General features: G+C 35.2%; 1 protein-coding gene and 1 long non-coding RNA gene across 2 annotated transcripts in view; one reads left to right on the top strand and one right to left on the bottom strand.

The window, feature by feature from the left end:
- The first annotated feature begins 3,869 nt into the window (after positions 1-3,869).
- si:ch73-141c7.1 lies at positions 3,870-10,557 on the top strand. Its single transcript, NM_200789.2, has 5 exons — positions 3,870-4,070; positions 4,920-5,075; positions 5,163-5,355; positions 7,111-7,206; positions 10,019-10,557. Exons 1-5 carry the CDS (start codon positions 3,973-3,975, stop codon positions 10,175-10,177), a joined length of 702 nt encoding a protein of 233 aa, NP_957083.2. The 5' UTR covers positions 3,870-3,972; the 3' UTR covers positions 10,178-10,557.
- Positions 10,558-18,445: 7,888 nt separating this feature from the next.
- The window catches only part of LOC137490123 (uncharacterized), a 1,504-nt gene continuing 1,400 nt past the window's right edge, over positions 18,446-18,549 (bottom strand). Inside the window, exon 3 of the long non-coding RNA XR_011009491.2 lies at positions 18,446-18,549. This exon is cut by the window's right edge and continues 557 nt beyond it. This is a non-coding gene — a long non-coding RNA (uncharacterized lncRNA).

The following is an 18,549-nucleotide window of genomic DNA, read 5'->3' as shown; positions in this document are numbered from 1 at the left end:
ATTCACAAAGATAAGTGTATACATCTGCTAAGACCCACGTTGTAACAAATATCTGTTAATTACCAGTTTCCATATGTTGTGTTTCACCTTTATTTATGGTTGTGAATTGCATTATGGGACCTTAATCTCTGCTCTGTCGACTTTTGATGTAGAAAATTCAACTCTACAGTTTAACAAATTGACTTTTATTGACATTTTAGCTGTTTGAAATAATATAATGTATACAAAAATGTATATAAACACTCACAGGCCACTTTATTAGGTACATCTTACTAGTATGGGGTTGGACCCGCTTTTGCCTTCAGAACTACAACACTAACTGTGACGGTCGTAAGGTTTTGTTAACCAGTGTTCACTAGATGGAGGTGTTCCATGATCTGGTATTTTGGAGTTTTGAACAGGTGCGGTGTTTTGCCGTGATTGACGTTTGGACCAGGTGTGGAGTGTTACCTGTGATGTGCGTTTGGATAAAAACCGAGAGTACAGGACTGCGAGTGTTCATCCTTCCCTCTTCAGTTTTGGAGTTTTTTTGTTTTCTTTTATTTATATTCATGTATCATTTCACTTAATTTTTGATTAAATATATTTAAGTTGATTTGATTTTCTGGTTTGGATCTTTATTTGGTTTTATTACTACTTTCTTGAGCCAGGAGGTTGTAACACTAACCCATACAATACATCACTTTAATCTATTAAAAATCTTAATGAAAGTCACTTTTTCCAACTTTCTAATGTTAAACGTTGTTAGAAGAAAGATCAAGGTCCTATAATGCAATTCAAAAGCATAAATAAACATTGAATAAACATGAATATGGAAAACTGCTAATTTAAATGCATTATTAATTAGGCCGAATGTGTAGCTTCATGCACCGATCATACCCAAATATTCACAATAATCAAATATGTAAAGAAATCAGTGCCAACATCACTGTTTTCCTCTCGCCACTAGGCTGATGGTATAAAGTACAGGTGGTCTCATTGACCTTACATCTGTGTTTGCCATGTGTACCGCAGCGCCAACTCACCTGAACTCTGATCTGACTGCGCATTTCCTGCATTAACGCTCACACTCTTGTTAGTTACACAAGAGAAGTAGGTTGCGTTTTGCAATCATGTACTGAATGAAAAGTTAATATTTGAGCCCGCTTGTGACGCTATACCTTAATTGAAAGGGACGTCCGCTGTGCTGACTTACTGACTCTGCCTTATCTGGATTATTCCTGTTCCTCTTTATGGGTTAATGACATGTCGGGTCAGGCACAGACAGAAGTACACGACTCCTCTCCCACAGACCTTTAGCATTTGAATAGATTCCTTGACGTTGATGCCTCTGGTCTATGACAATGTATAAAATTCTCTGCAAAACAAAAATAACGCACACAAAAAGGGATAATTGCACAGGATCATCTACTGAGTACTACTACTTACAGGTCCCATGAAATTAAAATAAAGGTTTATTTAGATGTTAGTATCAGTATTGTTAGTTTTTTAGGATATCTATAAGGTAGTGCACACCAAAACAGTGACAACATTTGCGTTTATGGTCTTTTGGTCAGACAAAGACCATAAAATGATTTTAATAGAGCTGACTGTGCCATGGAAGGAGGGTTGGGAAGAGGCTCATGAAAGGAAGGCCTTAAAGTACATGCCACTAATCCAGGAGTGTAAAAACAAAGGTTGGCAGGCATGGCCGTGGAGGTAGGTTGTAGAGGTTTTGGTGCAAATACAGTATATCGACTGATGTCAGCTTTAGGCATGGAAAAGAAGAGTAAGAAACATGCTGCTCACATATGGGAGAAGCAGAACGAGCTTCATGCTGGCTATGGAGTAAGAGAGAGGAAGAAAGCTGGAAGCCATTAGTAGATGGGCAATGGCCTGGCCACCACTGCCGACCCACCACCTGGAGAGTGTTGTGGTTAGGGTCGAAACACTCAGGGAAGGTTGGGAACCACCTGATGACATTTACTTGTGGCAGAAAGCTATGGTTACATAGTAGAGTAACCAAAGGAAGCACCAAAAAGGTATATGTCACAACGTTTGGAAGATATAAAAACTTATATAAACATGTAAATCTTGTAGTTTGTCACTTCCGCAAACTAAATTAATTAACAGTTTTACTCAACTCAAACTTAAGTTTTAGCAAATTGTAACCAATCAAATGCTCTCTAGAATCTGACATGCCCGCCCCCTTCAGCCACTCTCACTGGCAGAGCTGTGATGAAAACAAAATGCTATTAGCTGCTTAAAAAGGGGGGAGGAGCTACACTATGTCCAACTCTCTCTTGGTGTTTCGGTTAAGATTACGTCAAAGATCGAATTAAAATGCACATTTCAAAGCAGTGATGCCAACTTAGCAATTTTACTGCTAGATTTAGCAACTTTTCATACTACCCTAGCAACTTTTTTTTTTTCAAAAAGCACCAAGCAACAAATTTAGCAATTTTTAACATACATTTGGCTGCTTTTAGCAATTTTAAAAAGTGACTCAAAAGAGCAGCGGCTGCAGGCTTCACTCAGTGTAGAGTAAATTGCGAGCTCAGATTGTTTTTCATAGCTGTTAATTTACTGATACTTGTTAACATGTTGGTAATTTAGGTAGCAATGAATTCCAATAGGGCTATAACAGGTGTCACAATATATGTATAATTGTATAAATGTCTAATTGTTTTGTATGAAAAGTATTTCATAACTGAAGAGCCGAATTTATGATTTAGGGGGTGGAGACAGTCAAAAAAGTGTAGTTAAAACAAAATGAAACAAATATGTTACTTTTATTAGAGAGATTATTAGATATCATTTGTATCATTATTCAAAATGACTTCATTTATATTTGTTGGTTTTGAAAAATAATACTGGGTTTATTTAGTAGACAGAAAATCTATACTGCAATTCTAATCACACTATTAAGTAGGACCAGACAGAATCTGCTGACATTTTTTGCTATTTCTGCGCAGAATTTTGTTAAAAGTCTGCAGATTTATGCGGAGTTATTTTGGGAGTACCATAACTAAAACCTTAAGATATGAAATAAAAAGCAATACCTTTATAGCTTTATGTCCCAAGCATCTCTCACACTGGCCCCGGGCCATCGGGCAGTCCTTATTGTTGAGCCCTGACGTCTTAATAATACGCAAGTTATGTTTAACGGAAAGAAGTACACATTTCTAAACATAATAGCTTTAATAACTTATTTATAATAACGGATTTCTTTTAATATTGTCATGATGACAGTACATAGTATTTTACTAGATATTTTCAAGATGCTAGTATTCAGCTTAACTGCAATTTAAATGCTTAACAAGTCATTGTATAATGATGTTCTGTAGACAATTGAAAAAACATTGCTTAAGGGGACTAATCATATTTGCCTTTTTTAAAATTAAAAACACTGCTTTTAATCTAGCCGAAATAAAACAAATTAGAGACTGTGAACAATTCCTTGCTGCGTCATCATTTGAGAAATAATAGTTAAAAAAATTCACAGGTCTAATAAGTTTGACTTCAATCGTATGTTAAGCTGTAAAATGCTGACATTGCATGTAAAAAATAGTCTTTTGAAATTCATTACACGTAATGTTGCGTCATTCAGTAAACTACAAATATTTAAAATAAGTCAAGTGGCCTTTGTAATGAACAACTGGAGGTGGGGAAGAATGCAGGAGGGCTTTTAAAAACAAAAAGAGGTCAAGAACCACTTCCCCGGAGCGCATATTTTAGGCAGTCAATGTCTCGCCAACCCCCTAAGGGTGAATAACTCTGAGAGCGCATCTGTACCTGTGGCGTGGCTGCCGGTTTTCAGCTCCTCCCTCTCGGTGCGTCACTGCTCACATCTGCGCTTTAATAGTAAAGCACTTCTCCGGTATCAGCTCACTACCAGCTGAGACACCGGTTATTACACGCACGAACAACTATCATCACCCGGGGCCTTTTGGAATATTATTTAGTGATTAATAGGTGATTTTACAAGCACAAATGGCAAAGAAGGCCACTTCGCTTTTCCTTCGGGCTATGGAGATATCGGAGAAACAGTCATTCGATGTCATGAGGAGAAACTCCAGTTGCACTATCAGGTAAAAAATCGAACACACCTGTGCTATACTTACTGGAATGTAAACTGTTACTATAAAAACACATTAGCTTGATGTATTCGTCGAAATAAATGTATTTATTATTAGACATGTATTAAATAAATACGCGCAAGTAGTTCAGAGAACTGCACGGGCTACTTTCGGTTTAAAACATGTCAGTATCATGTAAACAAATACTCGTAGAGTGTTTATTTGCAGTGGTTGCCATGGTGAAAACCTGCTGAAATGGTGGACTGTGTTGTGAGTTTAGTTGAACAGAGACAAAGAGCTGCTAGAGCTGGTGTAAAATAACTCGCACTGGAGTGAGAAAGTCACGAGACGGACGGTAAAAAAAACTGAAAGAGCTGCAGAGAGCGGAGAGTCCCGAGGGCACCAGAACAGAAGTATCAGTTTTCGGCCAAAACTCTTGGTGCTTTATCGATACTACATCCATACATCTCTTATCTAGTAAATTAATTTTGCCTTACAAACATGTGAATTTTTTTAAAGAAATAATTACCAGGAAAAATGTCCAGGGAAAAAGTTTTTTTTTGTCCAGGGAAAAAGTGCATCATTTGAATACAGTCCCAGTGCGCGCGCGCGGTTTGCTGGCAGCGCGCCATACAGCTGTGAAACGGGTTTACCTGTATCGATCGCCTGCTGTTGAGTGTTTACCAGAAAGTACATCATTTTACCCTGGTCAACACAGAAATTTCTGAAAACACTGCGTCACATTGTATTTGTAGTGAACAAATCTGCCAGCCCTTTAGAAGTCAACAAGTGTGAACTCAACTGTGGCATGTTGGCGTTCTGTTCCTGTTGGGTAAATAACTTTTAATATTTCATTTTCAGACATTTGAGCTCCTGTGGCATCTTAGAAACCCGGCGTGTGAGTTTACCAACTCCTCCTTCAGCATCTTCCCAAATGGTGCCCAGCCGAAGCTTCATTAATTTAACAGCGCCCCTCATCATGAGGAGAATGGAGTATTCAGAGAGCCGGAGCATTAAGTACGTACACACTACCATCACATAAAACCACTTTCATTTCAATATTAAGTTTAATTTAATAATATTTTGTCTAATTTTCCTTATCAGCTACTCACCTGAGCAGATGTATGACGTTGTTGCCAATGTGGAGCAGTACCAGCAGTTTGTGCCATGGTGCAAGAAGTCAAAGGTCACGAGGGGCCGAAATGGCGACATGCGAGCTCAGCTTGAAATCGGGTTCCCTCCAATTGTGGAAAGATACACCTCTGAGGTCACCGTCATCCCCAACCACCAAGTCCGGGTGAGTCTAAGAATTAAGAATTAGAGCAAATCAATGTCAATTGTCAATGCAAAACGCCTTCAGAAACATTTTAAACAGAACAGTCCAATTAATTACATGAAATTAATGAATTTCACTCATATATGTTTACTGTAGCCTACTTAAAGGGATAGTTCACGCACAAATGAAAGTTTGCTCATTATTTACTCAGCCTCAAGTGGTTATAAACTCGTATAAGTGCATAACACAAAAGAAGATGGTATTTTAAAAAAGATGAACACCAGTAACCATTGACTTCCATAGTAGGAAAAATAAATACTACAGAAGACAATGTTTACAGGTTTTCAGCATTCTTCAAAACATCTTCTTTTGCATTTATTGAAAGAAAGGATCTCATAAAGGTTTAAAAGAAGTAAAGGTTTAGTAAATGATGACAGAATTTTAACTATGGGGTGAATTAAAGTTACACAAACTTTCATTTTTACTGAATTAAAGTGAACTTGGCCTGAGTTGAAGCAGATTTCTAGTTCCCAACATGCTTTGCATGAGATTGTGTAAGAAACATAAGTGCTGAAATGAATAGATTTAACTATTTTGAACTATTATTAATACTGTTCATGCACAAGATAGAGATAAGGAGTCTTGCATTGTCTGTAATTCTGTGTTATGATGAAATGAGGTTTCTGTTCTTGAAGTTTTGTTGAATACTTGAAACTTTAGGACCAAACTATAATCATACAAGTGATTAAAAATAGTCTCTTTGACAGTTAAATCAACATATCAAATGTTACTACTTAATCATAACTTACTATTTAATCATAGATTGGAGTTTGTGTGACATTTATGCAAACTAACCGCACAAATTGGCATTGTAATGAGTAGAGCTTAAAGAGATAGTTCACCCAAAAATGAAATTTAGTCATCATTTACTCATCTGCCACTTGATCTATTGGTGATTTTCTTTTTTTTCTGTTAAACACAAAGGAATATATAATGATGAATGTTTGAAAAAAAAACAGCCATAGTATTTTTTTCATGTAATTTTTTGTCCTATAATAGAGCAAAACATTTTTTTTTCAGAATATCTTGTTTTGTGTTCAACAAAAGACAGAAATTCATAAATGTTTCAAACAACTTGAGTTAATTATGAGAAAGTTTTCATTTTTTGGTGAATTATCCCTTTAATGGGAGACACCTGTGTTCACACCGCTCCTCACAAACATGTTGACGTACAAAATAAGATTAAGTAGTTAACAATATCAACTCAATGTTTTGAGGCAATACGTTTACTCAAATGTTTTGTGAAATCTGAACTCAGGTTATACTGTATGCCTTGTGATTAAAAAGTTGATTTCTTTAAATGTAATGTACTCATTTAAAGGTATGTTTTACCCCCAAAATTACATTGGCTCACTATTTGCTCAGCTTCAAGTGGTTGCAAACCCTAATGAGATTCCTTCTTTTGTTGGGCACAAAAGAAGATATTTTGAAGAAAGCTGAAAACCGGTAACCATTGACTTCCTTAGAAAGTCAATGGTTACAGGTTTCCGTATTTAAAAAAAAAAAAAAAGATCTGCTTTAGTGCTCAAATAAAGAAAAAACTCATATAGGTTTGGGACAAATGAACGTTTGGAGTAAATGATGACAGAATGTTTATTTTTGGGTGAACTAACCCTTTAACACTTTCAATACATTCATGCATCATTATATCAGCGTATGTTTGGTCTCAGTAAGCTGTCAGTGGCAACCCATCTAAAGTTTGTGCGTGTGTTTCAGGCGGTGTGTACAGACGGTTCTCTCTTCAATCACCTCGAGACACTGTGGCGATTCACTCCTGGAGCTGCAGGACAGTCTTGCAATGTGGAGTTCTTTGTAAGTACTGAGAAACAGAAACAAACACACACCTAGATCAAAAAACACACACATCTAGCATCTACTGTACATTCATTACATTGTCACTTCCTTTACTCCTGTGCCTCCTCTTTGGTAGTTTAATCCCATAATTCCTGTTCAAAGTGAGCAGAGGTATCAGACTGGATTAGGGGCTATTTTTATCATCCGCGCTTTGCCTTTCCGGTTCTCCTTAAATAGCCGGGGGAGAAAGACTGGCATGAGAACCATCCCAGTGACGAAGGGAACTCTGTGACCTAAATGTCACGGGATTAGACACGGGGCGATGGACATCACAGGAAGGCCACAGGGATTTGGGAGATTAAAGGACCCATTGATTAAAGAATGAAGTTTGACTGAAGCATGAATGAACCTGTGCATCAGTTTAGAGAGGAGTAAAAAAGTCAGAATTATGAGCTCTACTGTATATTGTGTCCCTGATTTCTGTTTAATGGAGGAAAAAAAAGTTTAAACACATTTCTAAACATAATAGATTTAATAACTCATCTCTAATAACCGATTTATTTTATCTTTGCCATGATGACAGTCTATTTTTCTAGATAATTGTGAAGATGCTAGCATTCAGCTTAAAGTGACATTTAAAGGCTTAACTAGGTTTACTAGGCAAGTTATGGTAATTAGGCAAGTCATTATTTAACAATGATTTATTATTATGGTTTATTATTAATAAAATATTGCTTAATATGATATTGACCTTTAGATAATAATAAAAAAGTAAAATCTGCTTTAATTCCATCCAAAATAAAACTAAAAAAGACTTTCTCCGGAAGAAAAAATATTATCGGAATTACTGTTAAAATTTTTTTGCTCCATTAAATATCACTTGGCAAATATTTGAATTTAATTAAATAAAATATATCAAACTAAAAACTTTTTTAATCTACTCGTTAACCCTTCATATGACACTCAATAAAATACTCATTGAAATGTTACCACTCTGTAAAAAAAGTTTACATTAAATTGTTTTTACAAATTTAAGTGGATTGAACATAATTAAGTTGTGCTCCACCCCAAAAACACACTCAAGAATTGTACTGATTAAGCTTATTTTAGATAATTGTTTGAACAAGCAGCAAACACATTTTAAAGACATTTGAACTTTTCTGAAAATTATTTTGCAATCAGTGTGAATGCAGATTTTAATCATATATGGTTCTTCATCTAATAGTACTAAAGGGTAACTAGATTCTTAAAGTTTGAGGACAAACTTTGAGGCTGGCTTGTAAACGCCTGATGGTTATAGTTTATTTAGTTTAAACAGTTTTAAAAAAGTATGAAAAGATAGATGAATAGATGGATGGATGGATGGATGGATAGATAGATGGTGTGCTAGCTTGAGTCAAACAAGTCAACCCCCGCTTCTCTACGATGTTCTGATGCTGAGATATAGCTGCTGTTATATCGTTGCTAGGTTAGTCTGTTTTGTTGCTATGGAGTTGATTGACAGCTTAGACTGATGATTTATCAAAGGTTCTTGCCAGTATGAACAGTTAAAAACAACCCCCATGTCTTTATCACACTGCAGTATAACAATATTAATCTGAACCTCTATAATGGCAGTCTATGGGACCGTTGCTAGGGTGCAGTATCTGGTTGTTAGAGTGTGGCTAGCAAGTTGAAAGCTCATCAGTTATTGGTAGTTTGGTAGTCTGAGTTAAATGAGCCCAGTTAGAAGTCTGTGCGACAGTCTGATGTAGAGTTATGAGCTCACAAAGTTTGAGCCAATGTAAAGTCAATGAGATTCTTTTGCAGTGTAAGTCTATAGGACAGTTTCTAGGGTCCCAAAAGTGGTTGCTAGGGTGTGGCCAGAAAGTTAAAAGCTCATTAGTTTTTGGCAGTTAGGTAGTCTGAGTTAAATGAGCCCAGTTAGAAGTCTGTAGGACAGTCTGATGCAGAGTTATGAGGTCACAAAGTTTGGTCCAATGTTAAGTCTATGGGATTTTTCCGACGGTCCAGGGGCGTTTTTCAGTAAAACCGAAAGTCGGATCAGTAGGAAAAGATATAGCAGCCCGAGTCAGACCAGTTTGGAGGTCTGGTGTGAGTTTGGTGGTCATAGCTCGAAAGCTCTAGGAGGAGATAGAGTTTAATTTTTAGTCTCAGAAGAAAAATAGGATAACAAATGTCTGGCTTGCTACCCAAGCCAGCCTAATTAGTAATATGTTATGATAATGATATCAAAATGACAAAATGTCATGACAACATATGATTTTAGGATAATTTAGCTATTGTTTATTTGGTTAGAGTAATAACAATTTGTATGTTATTTGGATGTATTTTTAGATGAGTAGACAAGATCATTCAATTCAACTAAAAAAATTTAGAATCTGTTATTTTTTATGGTTAATTGATATATATATATATATATATATATAAAAGAAGAAATGAGGCAACACATTGGCTCAGTGGCTAGCACGTTGCCTTACAGCAAGAAGGTCACTGGATCGAGTCCTGGCTGGGTCAGCTAGCATTTCTGTGTGTGAATTTGAGAGTGTATGCATGTTTTCCAGTACTGGGTTGCAGCTGGAAGGGCATCCAGTTTAAAACATATGCTGGAATAGTTGGCGGTTCATTCCGCTGTGGAGAACTCTGATGAATTAACAGACTAAACTGAAGGACAAAATCAATGAATGATATTTAACCAAACAAAGAGAAAGACATTAAAAATACACCCCATTTAAGATATTGGTATAATCACATCCATTGTTGATTAAATCTATCAGTGTTTTCTAAAAGTGTGCTAATGTTACCTGTATCCTTCTGTGCTGCTCTCTAGGTGACGTTTGAGTTCAAATCTCTACTCCACTCGCAACTGGCTACAATGTTTTTCGACGAGGTGGTCAAACAGATGGTCAACGCTTTTGAGACGCGAGCAAAGAAACTGTACGGCACTGGCGTCCATCGACAGCAGGCATCACTCAGAAGAGCGATCTGAGAACAAACAGATCACACTTTACAATGCATCAGTTCTGGAGAAGAACACACACTCTTATTCAATCCAGTTTGTTGGATTTTGGACTGCGAATGCCAGCATAGATCTTGGCTGGACACGTTTGGAAAGCCTATTTATTTCAAAACCATATAATATATAATTTATTGAGATGTGCGAGTGTGTGTGTGTGTGTGTGAATAAATTATATATCTGTGGAGTGAAAGATGAAGATGATTGCAGTAGAAAGTGTTGTGGAAGGATGCTTTTTCATATTTATGATTGTTCTGTTCACACGGTTGACCAAAGGGAGAAAAAAAAATTCACCTCTAAATTATTATTGAATGCACTTTTTCCAGAGTTGTAATAAAAATGATATATTTTCTTAATTCTCTGTGTGTTTGTTTAAATTGTGTTTATAAGAAGTCAGAATCTCACAGGTTTACAGTCATCCAAAGTTCAATTCTTTAAAAAATATATATAAATGATATAATAAAGCAAGGGGCGACACAGTAGCTCAGTAGTTAGCACTGTTGCCTCACAGCAAGAAGGTCGCTGGTTTGAGTTCCTGCTGGGTTAGTTGGAATTTTTGTGTGGAGTTTGCATGTTCTCCCTGTGTTGGCATGGGTTTCCCCCACAGTCCAAAGACATAAGGTACAGGTGAGCTGAATAAACCAAACTGACCCTAGTGTATTTTTGTGAATGTGGGTGTTTCCCAGTACTGGGTTGAAGCTGGAAGAGCATCCGCTGTGTAAAACATATGCTGGGTAAGTTGGCGGTTCATTCTGCTTTGGCCACTCCAGATGAATGAATTACAATAAAGCTGCAAGGGTCATTTAAATTGGGAAGCACGATTGTTTCCGTGAAGTAAATGTTCTTGTCCAATCTCAATTTACAGTCGAAATGTTGCAACACTCGAGGACAGAATGTTTTTTGTGTTCCTAAACCTCCTGTTCCTGTATAAGGTGTGTTCCAACTTTGATTGTGGTGACGTCACTGAAATAGAACCCATAATCACAAAACATGCCGCCACACCCAAGCAGGTATCGCTGCAGCTCGGAGACCTCCAAGTGGGAGGGATGACACCGCAAGCAGGTTGGGTTTAGATGGTGTAGGTGGAGCAGATACTAATAAAACACATCAGATTACTGTGAGGGTGGGTTTAGGTAGAGGTGTAGACATTCATAAAGCACAATATTGCAATCCATGTCATGTACAAGACATTAAATAAATAATAACTCCAGGTTTGTATAGCGCACTTGGAGCTTGAAGGCCCACTCACTTTTATAGCTGGCTCTGACCTCTGTTTACTTTTTAAATTCATGTTATAATAGGAAGCTATGCAATATTTTGTTTGTATATATACATTAGATTAGTCAGTACTGAAGCCAAATCTGAAGCTTGTCTAACAAAAGAACTTATGACAACTGTTTAAAAATGAGTACACAATAATCTCTACGTTATAGAAAAAAACAGATAAAAAAGAGGACAAATCAAGATAAGCAAAAAAGAAAAAAAAGAGAAAAACTTAGTAGAATTTTTGTAGTTTGTTTCAATATTTTGCTTGAATTTAATTGTATTTTCCTTCAGTTTCTAAATATTTTTGGTGACTAAAATGTTATTTTAATAAATATATCTGTTTAATAAGTTGATTTTGTTTAAACGCACCAAATTACATTGCCTAAATTCACTGAAAAATGGATGCAAACATTTTCAAAATGGAGTGTACTCAAATATGCTGAGCACTGTAACATCACAATGCAAAATGCTCATTTATTTTATTGTCATGTGTAAAAATGCTGCAGTAAAAACATGCTTATAAGGCATAAGTTTCCTTACTTGTTCATGATAACTGTAATAGATTTCATCATTTTACTGTAAAAAATTGTAAAATGTTTTGAAAAGTGAAAAAAACCCAAGCACTTTTATAGTTTACAGTGAAAGAAAAATAGGATACATTTTATTTATTATGATTTTTTCTTTGCATTAAGTTTTACATTAGAGTTTTAGGTTCCTCTCAGCACCTACATGGTAGTACAAAAATATAAATAAAACAAAAAACAAAAAAAAAACACTAGAAAATATTAGTATATTAACATTCTACCAGTTAGCAATTTTTACTGTGAATTTAATTCACTTTCCTTTGGCTTGGTCCCTTATTTATCAGGGCTGCTTATTTACCACAGTGCACTGAACCGCCAACTATGTTTTACGCAGTGAATGCCTTTCCAGCCGCAACCCACACTGCAAAAAATGCTTTTCTTACTTAGATTTTTTCTCGTTTCTAGTCCAAATATCTACAAATTTTTAAATCAAGAAGCATTTTCTAGACAAGCAAAACATACTGTCTTGTTTTAAGAAAAAATATGCCAAAATGAAGTGTTTTTCCTTAAAACAAGCTAAAATAATCTGCCAATGGGGTAAGCAAAATAATCTTGTTTTTCGATTTGTGATAAGATTATTTTGCTTACCCCATTGGCAGATTATTTAGCTTGATTTAAGGAAAAACTCATTTCATTTTGGCATATTATTTCTTAAAACAAGACAGTATGTTTTGCTTGTCTAGAAAATTCTGCTTGATTTAAGAACTTTTAGATATTTAGACTAGAAACAAAACAAAAAATCTAAGTAAGAAAAGCATTTTTTGCAGTGCACACACATACACTGTCATACACATTCATAGATTCATCCAATTAACTGCATGTCTGTCGACACAGAGAGAACATGCAAACTCCACACAGAAATGCCAATTGGCCCAGCCGGGACTCGAATCAGCGACCTTCTTGCTGTGAGGAGACAATGCTAACCACTGGGCCACCATGCTGCCTTTGTTAATCTATTTAAAAACCTAAAACGATATATCCAATTTTAATTATATTTTTTCACCAGTAAAGCTCTGGTAACCACGGCCGATGTATTATACAATAAATTAGACTGACTGCATTTCAACTTGATGTCCCTAATGACTGCAAATACCTCACACATTATATTGGCATTTTGTGCCTGAGCCTCACACTGTCACATTCAGAATGCTCTTTCAGTGTGAAGTACAGAAGACATGCCAAGAAACTCACATGATTTCAGGGATTGCTTACATAAAGCCTGACCGCCAGCAGTGAACACACCCCTTTCTGTCTGAACAGCCAATCCCCTATCGGCTCTTCAGCATACTGACCAATTCCATCTGAGCTGAGAGCACCTCCTTAAGACACCAGTGAAAATATGTGCAGGGTTTTCCCTCCACCCTGAAGCAAAGTGCGTCCAACGAGATCCACACTGACAGCCGGTTTTCTGCATGCATTTCTATATGCAGCTCACCATGATAATCACAGACGATAATCTATTATATATATATAAAGATACATATAATATATATCTAATCAATTCCATGTGTGTTCAACAGAAAAAGGTCAGAAGAGGGTTTTCTTCAATGACAAAAATATTAATCATTTATTGGATACAAATGAATAATTCAATTCACAAAGTTCTGTTATCCTCAATGCAATGCAAGAGTTACATTCAGGAGGTGCGCAACAGTATTCATTTCCTGACTTTCACTTGCAGTCATATTAACAGGCAGAGTTCAGTGAAATTTGTCACTTGTCAATCATTCTTCAGTCCTCACCCCTACATCGTTGGCCGCACCCATACATGCGTCCTCTTTTTCTACGAATTCTCTGCGCAACATTAAAAGCATAAGACTTCTCAACTGCACATATTCTGCGTTTAGTTTCAACACAGTTCTGCCGACAGGAAGTTTCGCAGCAAATCTCAAGTTAATTTTAGACAATCAGACCTTTGGATTTCCATCAGCTTCAGCTACTTCTGCAAAAATGCTTCATTAGTATGCAGGGCATATCACACTAAACGGAAGAAGTCTAGTTAATATATCACCTTTAATGAATACAAATACAATTGTTTAATGAAAAGAAAAAGAGAACACATTCCTTTTTACACAATGACATCTAAAAGGATCTTATACACAAGAATTCATATCCATTGTCTGTAAGATTTTCACAAATGTTTTTGCTACATTTATTTGTTCAAAACTCTAATATAGTGGCATTCTACTGCACTTTAAAAGCACTGTTTTCTGATTTAATACATTTTTGCCAAATTTTTCATGCCACTTGACCACTATATGTTAAAGTGTTCAAAAATGATTAATGTTTGGTAAAGAAGAGAAGATTTTTCAGGGAATATTTGATAAAAATGCCAATACAATTTAGAACTATTTACTGAAACAGAAAAAAATGATGTTTTACTAATCTTTCGAGTGAGATGCGAATGGTCTAATCCAATTTAATGATTTATGCTAAGCTAAGCTAAAAGTGCTCATGCCACACTGGGAAATCAGATGAATATTAAAAAATTGCTAAAAAACAAAAACTCAACTGTATATCTATAGAGGACTTTTAAAATAAGGCTATTTTCAAGAAAAGTAGAGTGTTTGTTTAAAGTTTCTGGACGCAACCATGGTTTGGTTTACTTCAGAACCCTCTCTCTCTCTCTCAAAAGAAATGGCATATCTGTCTTCAAAAGGTCTGGCGATTAGGCACCCACTGCTATGGTATGTGCAAGATTTAACCCTGACCCGACCTTTTAACCTTGACTTTTTTTAAAAATATGTTTACTGAACCTTCAGGAAAAAAACCTAAAAAGAAATGCATGACAACATAAGCAAAATATGCGTAGGGTTTTTTTTCTTCAGGTCAAGCTCAGACTTTTATGGTTTAGTATAGAACGTTGAGTTTATGCTCATAAACACCTCCATTTCATTCTAGAAGTTTGCGATTTGGTGCAGTTTCTGATTTTTATATGGTAAATTTGATCTAAATAAGTGTGATATTCACAACTAACAAAATCCAAATCATATTGTCAGTCGGCCATGCAATAATATCAAAGCTTCAACTTGGACATTATTTCTATACAAAAGTTCAACCAACACTTTTTTTCTAAGAAAACTAAGATCATTTAAGGTTTGTCCTTTCATAATGGTGGCTGTCAGGGGGGAAGGGAGATGCATCTAAAACTGATGAAATGTATGTTGTGTGGTAATATTTTGTTAATGTGTACATGGAACTTCGTCTGTGTTACGGCACCTTGCTGCAATTTTAATTTCCCTAAACGGGATAATAAAGTTGAGTCCGAGTGTGCTTTTGTTAAAAAAAACATTTAATTTACAATTAATAATTAAATATCTCCTTACACGTTAGTTTTTATTGCATAATAAACAATAAACATTTGTCAAATGCCAGATGTATTTAACAACTGTTTCTTTCCATTTACTTCAACATATCTCAACCACGATTTATATTTTTAAAGCTTATAAATCTGTCATACTTGTATTAAAGACTATGGACCATTTTTATGTGGTGTTGTCATTGGCCCATCAACATTTCCTGCTTTGTACCAAACTATTTCACAGTAACAAGAGGCAATTCAGTCATAACTTAATGTTAAACTGTGTCATAACATTACTTATTAATATGTGGTATTTTTTGGATTCTTGGAAAGTATAGAAATTTAAAATGTAAAACAGGAAATATGTTGGGACCATTGTTTTTGTTTACATCCCTCAAAATGGTCTAAAGAATGCACAAGACATGTCACTCGTGTCTTTTTGAATGGGAAAAATTGTAATGGTCAATATGGCGAATAAAGCCCGCCTTCTAATACAGGAGCCAATCGTCGATCGCTATATGGTGAATAAAGCCCGCCTTCTAGTACAGGAGCCAGTCATCGATCGCCAAAAACTGATTGACTCCAGGGTAGGAGCTCAGACAATGCGTTTCTGCAGATTTTGTGTGATTTGGACATTTCGAAACCAGAATAAAGAGACAGGTGTTGTATAATTTTATTGGTGATTCTATATATGAAATTCAATCGTAAGCTTGGCAAGCAGTTTTGGAGAATTTGATGTTTCCCTATTTAAACAGAATGCCCGAGAATACTGCCCGAGAGGTGTTTCGAAGATGGCCGGCGAGTGAAATTACTTGCCTTAATGTGACTTAGCTTATATATTGTTTAAAGGAACAGTTCACCCCAAAATATTAATTCTGTCATTAACTCTGGCTCTGGCTCTAAACCTGTTTGAATTAATTTTTTTTCAGATGAACACAAAAGTTCTAAAGAATGTTGAAAATTGGTAACCATTTACTTTCGTAGTATTTTTTCCTATAGAAGTCAATGACAACTTTCTGTTATTTCTGACGTTTGTCTTTTTAGTTCAAGGGAAAAAACAAATGTATAAAAGTTTAAAACCACCTGAGGGTGGAACTACCCCACCAAGAAAACAATTTTTGGATTGCATTTCTTAACTTCTTATGTCGCTAATTAGCACACATAATGCATTATTTTTTCAACACATTCCATAATTTCTGAATAATCAACCTCAAACGGTTTATGGTAAAAGTACCAGAATTAATACATATACTAGGAAAAACCTGAAAATATGAAGTGATGAAGTGTAAGACCAATTTATTTTTAAAAATATTCAAAATAAAATATTTTGAATACTAAATAATTAGTATTTTTTTTTACGAATGCCATAAATATTTGGCTAATATGGTGACAAACTATTGCACTTTAAAATAAATTCAGATTGAATAGATTTGTAGCTGAATTTGTAATAATGGTCAGTGTTCAAAAATGATTCATATGTTTGGGAAAGAAGTGAACATTTTAAAGAAAATGTTAATGATGTTTTTTTTTTTTTTAAGTATTTTCTGTAACAGGAAAATTATGTTTTTTCATTTTTTTTGAGCGAGATGCTAATGGTCTAATCCATTTCAATGATTTATGCTAAGCTAAGCTAAAAGTGCCCCCACCAGACTCTGAGACTACTTTCAAGTAACTAATACATAAACTATGAAAAATATGAAAATATGAAGCCTCAGAATTTATTTTTTAAAATATTGAAAATAAAACATTTTTGAATACTAAATCATCTTTATTTGTTGAAGTATGCCATAAAATAATTCAGATTCTAAATTTAACATGTTTTCTTGTTTTGTTTTGTTTTGTTTTTTACAATGAAACCAAAATCAAGTGTAGTAGTGCAACAGGATTATGTTTGTTTGATTTTTTTGTAATCAATGCTCTGCTTGTAAACCATTATTTAAAACAGTAAAAACATGGTCAACCATTTGGTAGATGGGCAGTCAAAGGGATAAGAGAAACATATGAGAAGCACTTGTGCATTGATATCCAAATAAAGAATTTTCGCAACTGTAAGGCGTTTAATTTTTTCCTTCTTGCGTAGACATCACTTATCTTACAAGCAGCTCAGTTTGCAAGCTAGATATCTTAATACAATCCCCAGGGTTCATGGATTCTATCTTCAGCCAGCATTGGCTCTAATTTTGGGCTCGTCCTACACAGGGCAGATTGAGGGTGCTCATCCCTCTGGTAGCCTTAGATAGTCAGCAGTGTACCCTGATAGTGTGACATGCGAGGACAGATGCGACGACTGCACGTCTCACTCTGAGCACATACTCCCTCATGACCTCGCATGATATACATGACACACAAACCTGCACTGCTATCCAGTTTCAGAGTAGTAGAGCGCATATTGTACAATCGAAATAAATGCAGTTAGCTTTTACTGCTAAATCTATGATTATTATAAAAAAATATGCAGTTAAAATCAGAATTATTAAACCCTCTTGGATTTTTTTTCTTTTTTAAATATTTCCTGAATGATGTTTAACAGAGCAAGGAAATTTTCACAGTATGTATGATAATATTTTTTCTTCTGGAGAAAGTCTTATTTGTTTCATTTGAGCTAGAATAAAAGCAGCTTTTATTTTTTAAAACCCGTTTTAAGGTCAATATTATTAGCCCCTTTAAGCTACTGTATTTATTTTTTCAATAGTTTGAGGACAAACCATCATTATTCAATACTTTGCCTAATTACCCGAATCTGTCTAGTTAACCTAATTTAGCCTTTAAATGTCACTTTAAGCTGTATAAATGTGTCTTGAAAAAGATTTAGTCAAATATTATTTACTGTCATGATGGCAAAGATCAAATAAATCAGTTATTAGAAGTGAGTTATTAAAACTTTTGTGTTTAGAAATGTGTTGAACAAAATCTTCTCTCCGTTAAACAAAAATTGGGGGAAAAAGAGGGGCTAATAATTCAGGGGGGCTAATAATTCTGACTTTAACTGTTTATACATCTGTTTTTTTTTTTTTTTTTTGAATAGTATTTTGCTTATTTGCATTAAAGAAACACTTACCTAGAGTTAAACAATTGAGTTTTACCTTTTTTAATGCATTTAGTTGATTTCCAGTTCTGACAGGAACACTTTTAGCTTAGCATAAACCATTAAATCAGATTAGACCATTAGCATCCCGTTTAAAAATGCAAAAATA

The sequence above is a fragment of the Danio rerio genome, chromosome 3, assembly GCF_049306965.1.
Source record: "Danio rerio strain Tuebingen ecotype United States chromosome 3, GRCz12tu, whole genome shotgun sequence".
Taxonomy (NCBI): Eukaryota; Metazoa; Chordata; class Actinopteri; order Cypriniformes; family Danionidae; genus Danio; species Danio rerio.
The sequence above is the reverse complement of the archived record's forward strand: the minus strand, read 5'-3'. Positions and strand labels throughout refer to the sequence as shown.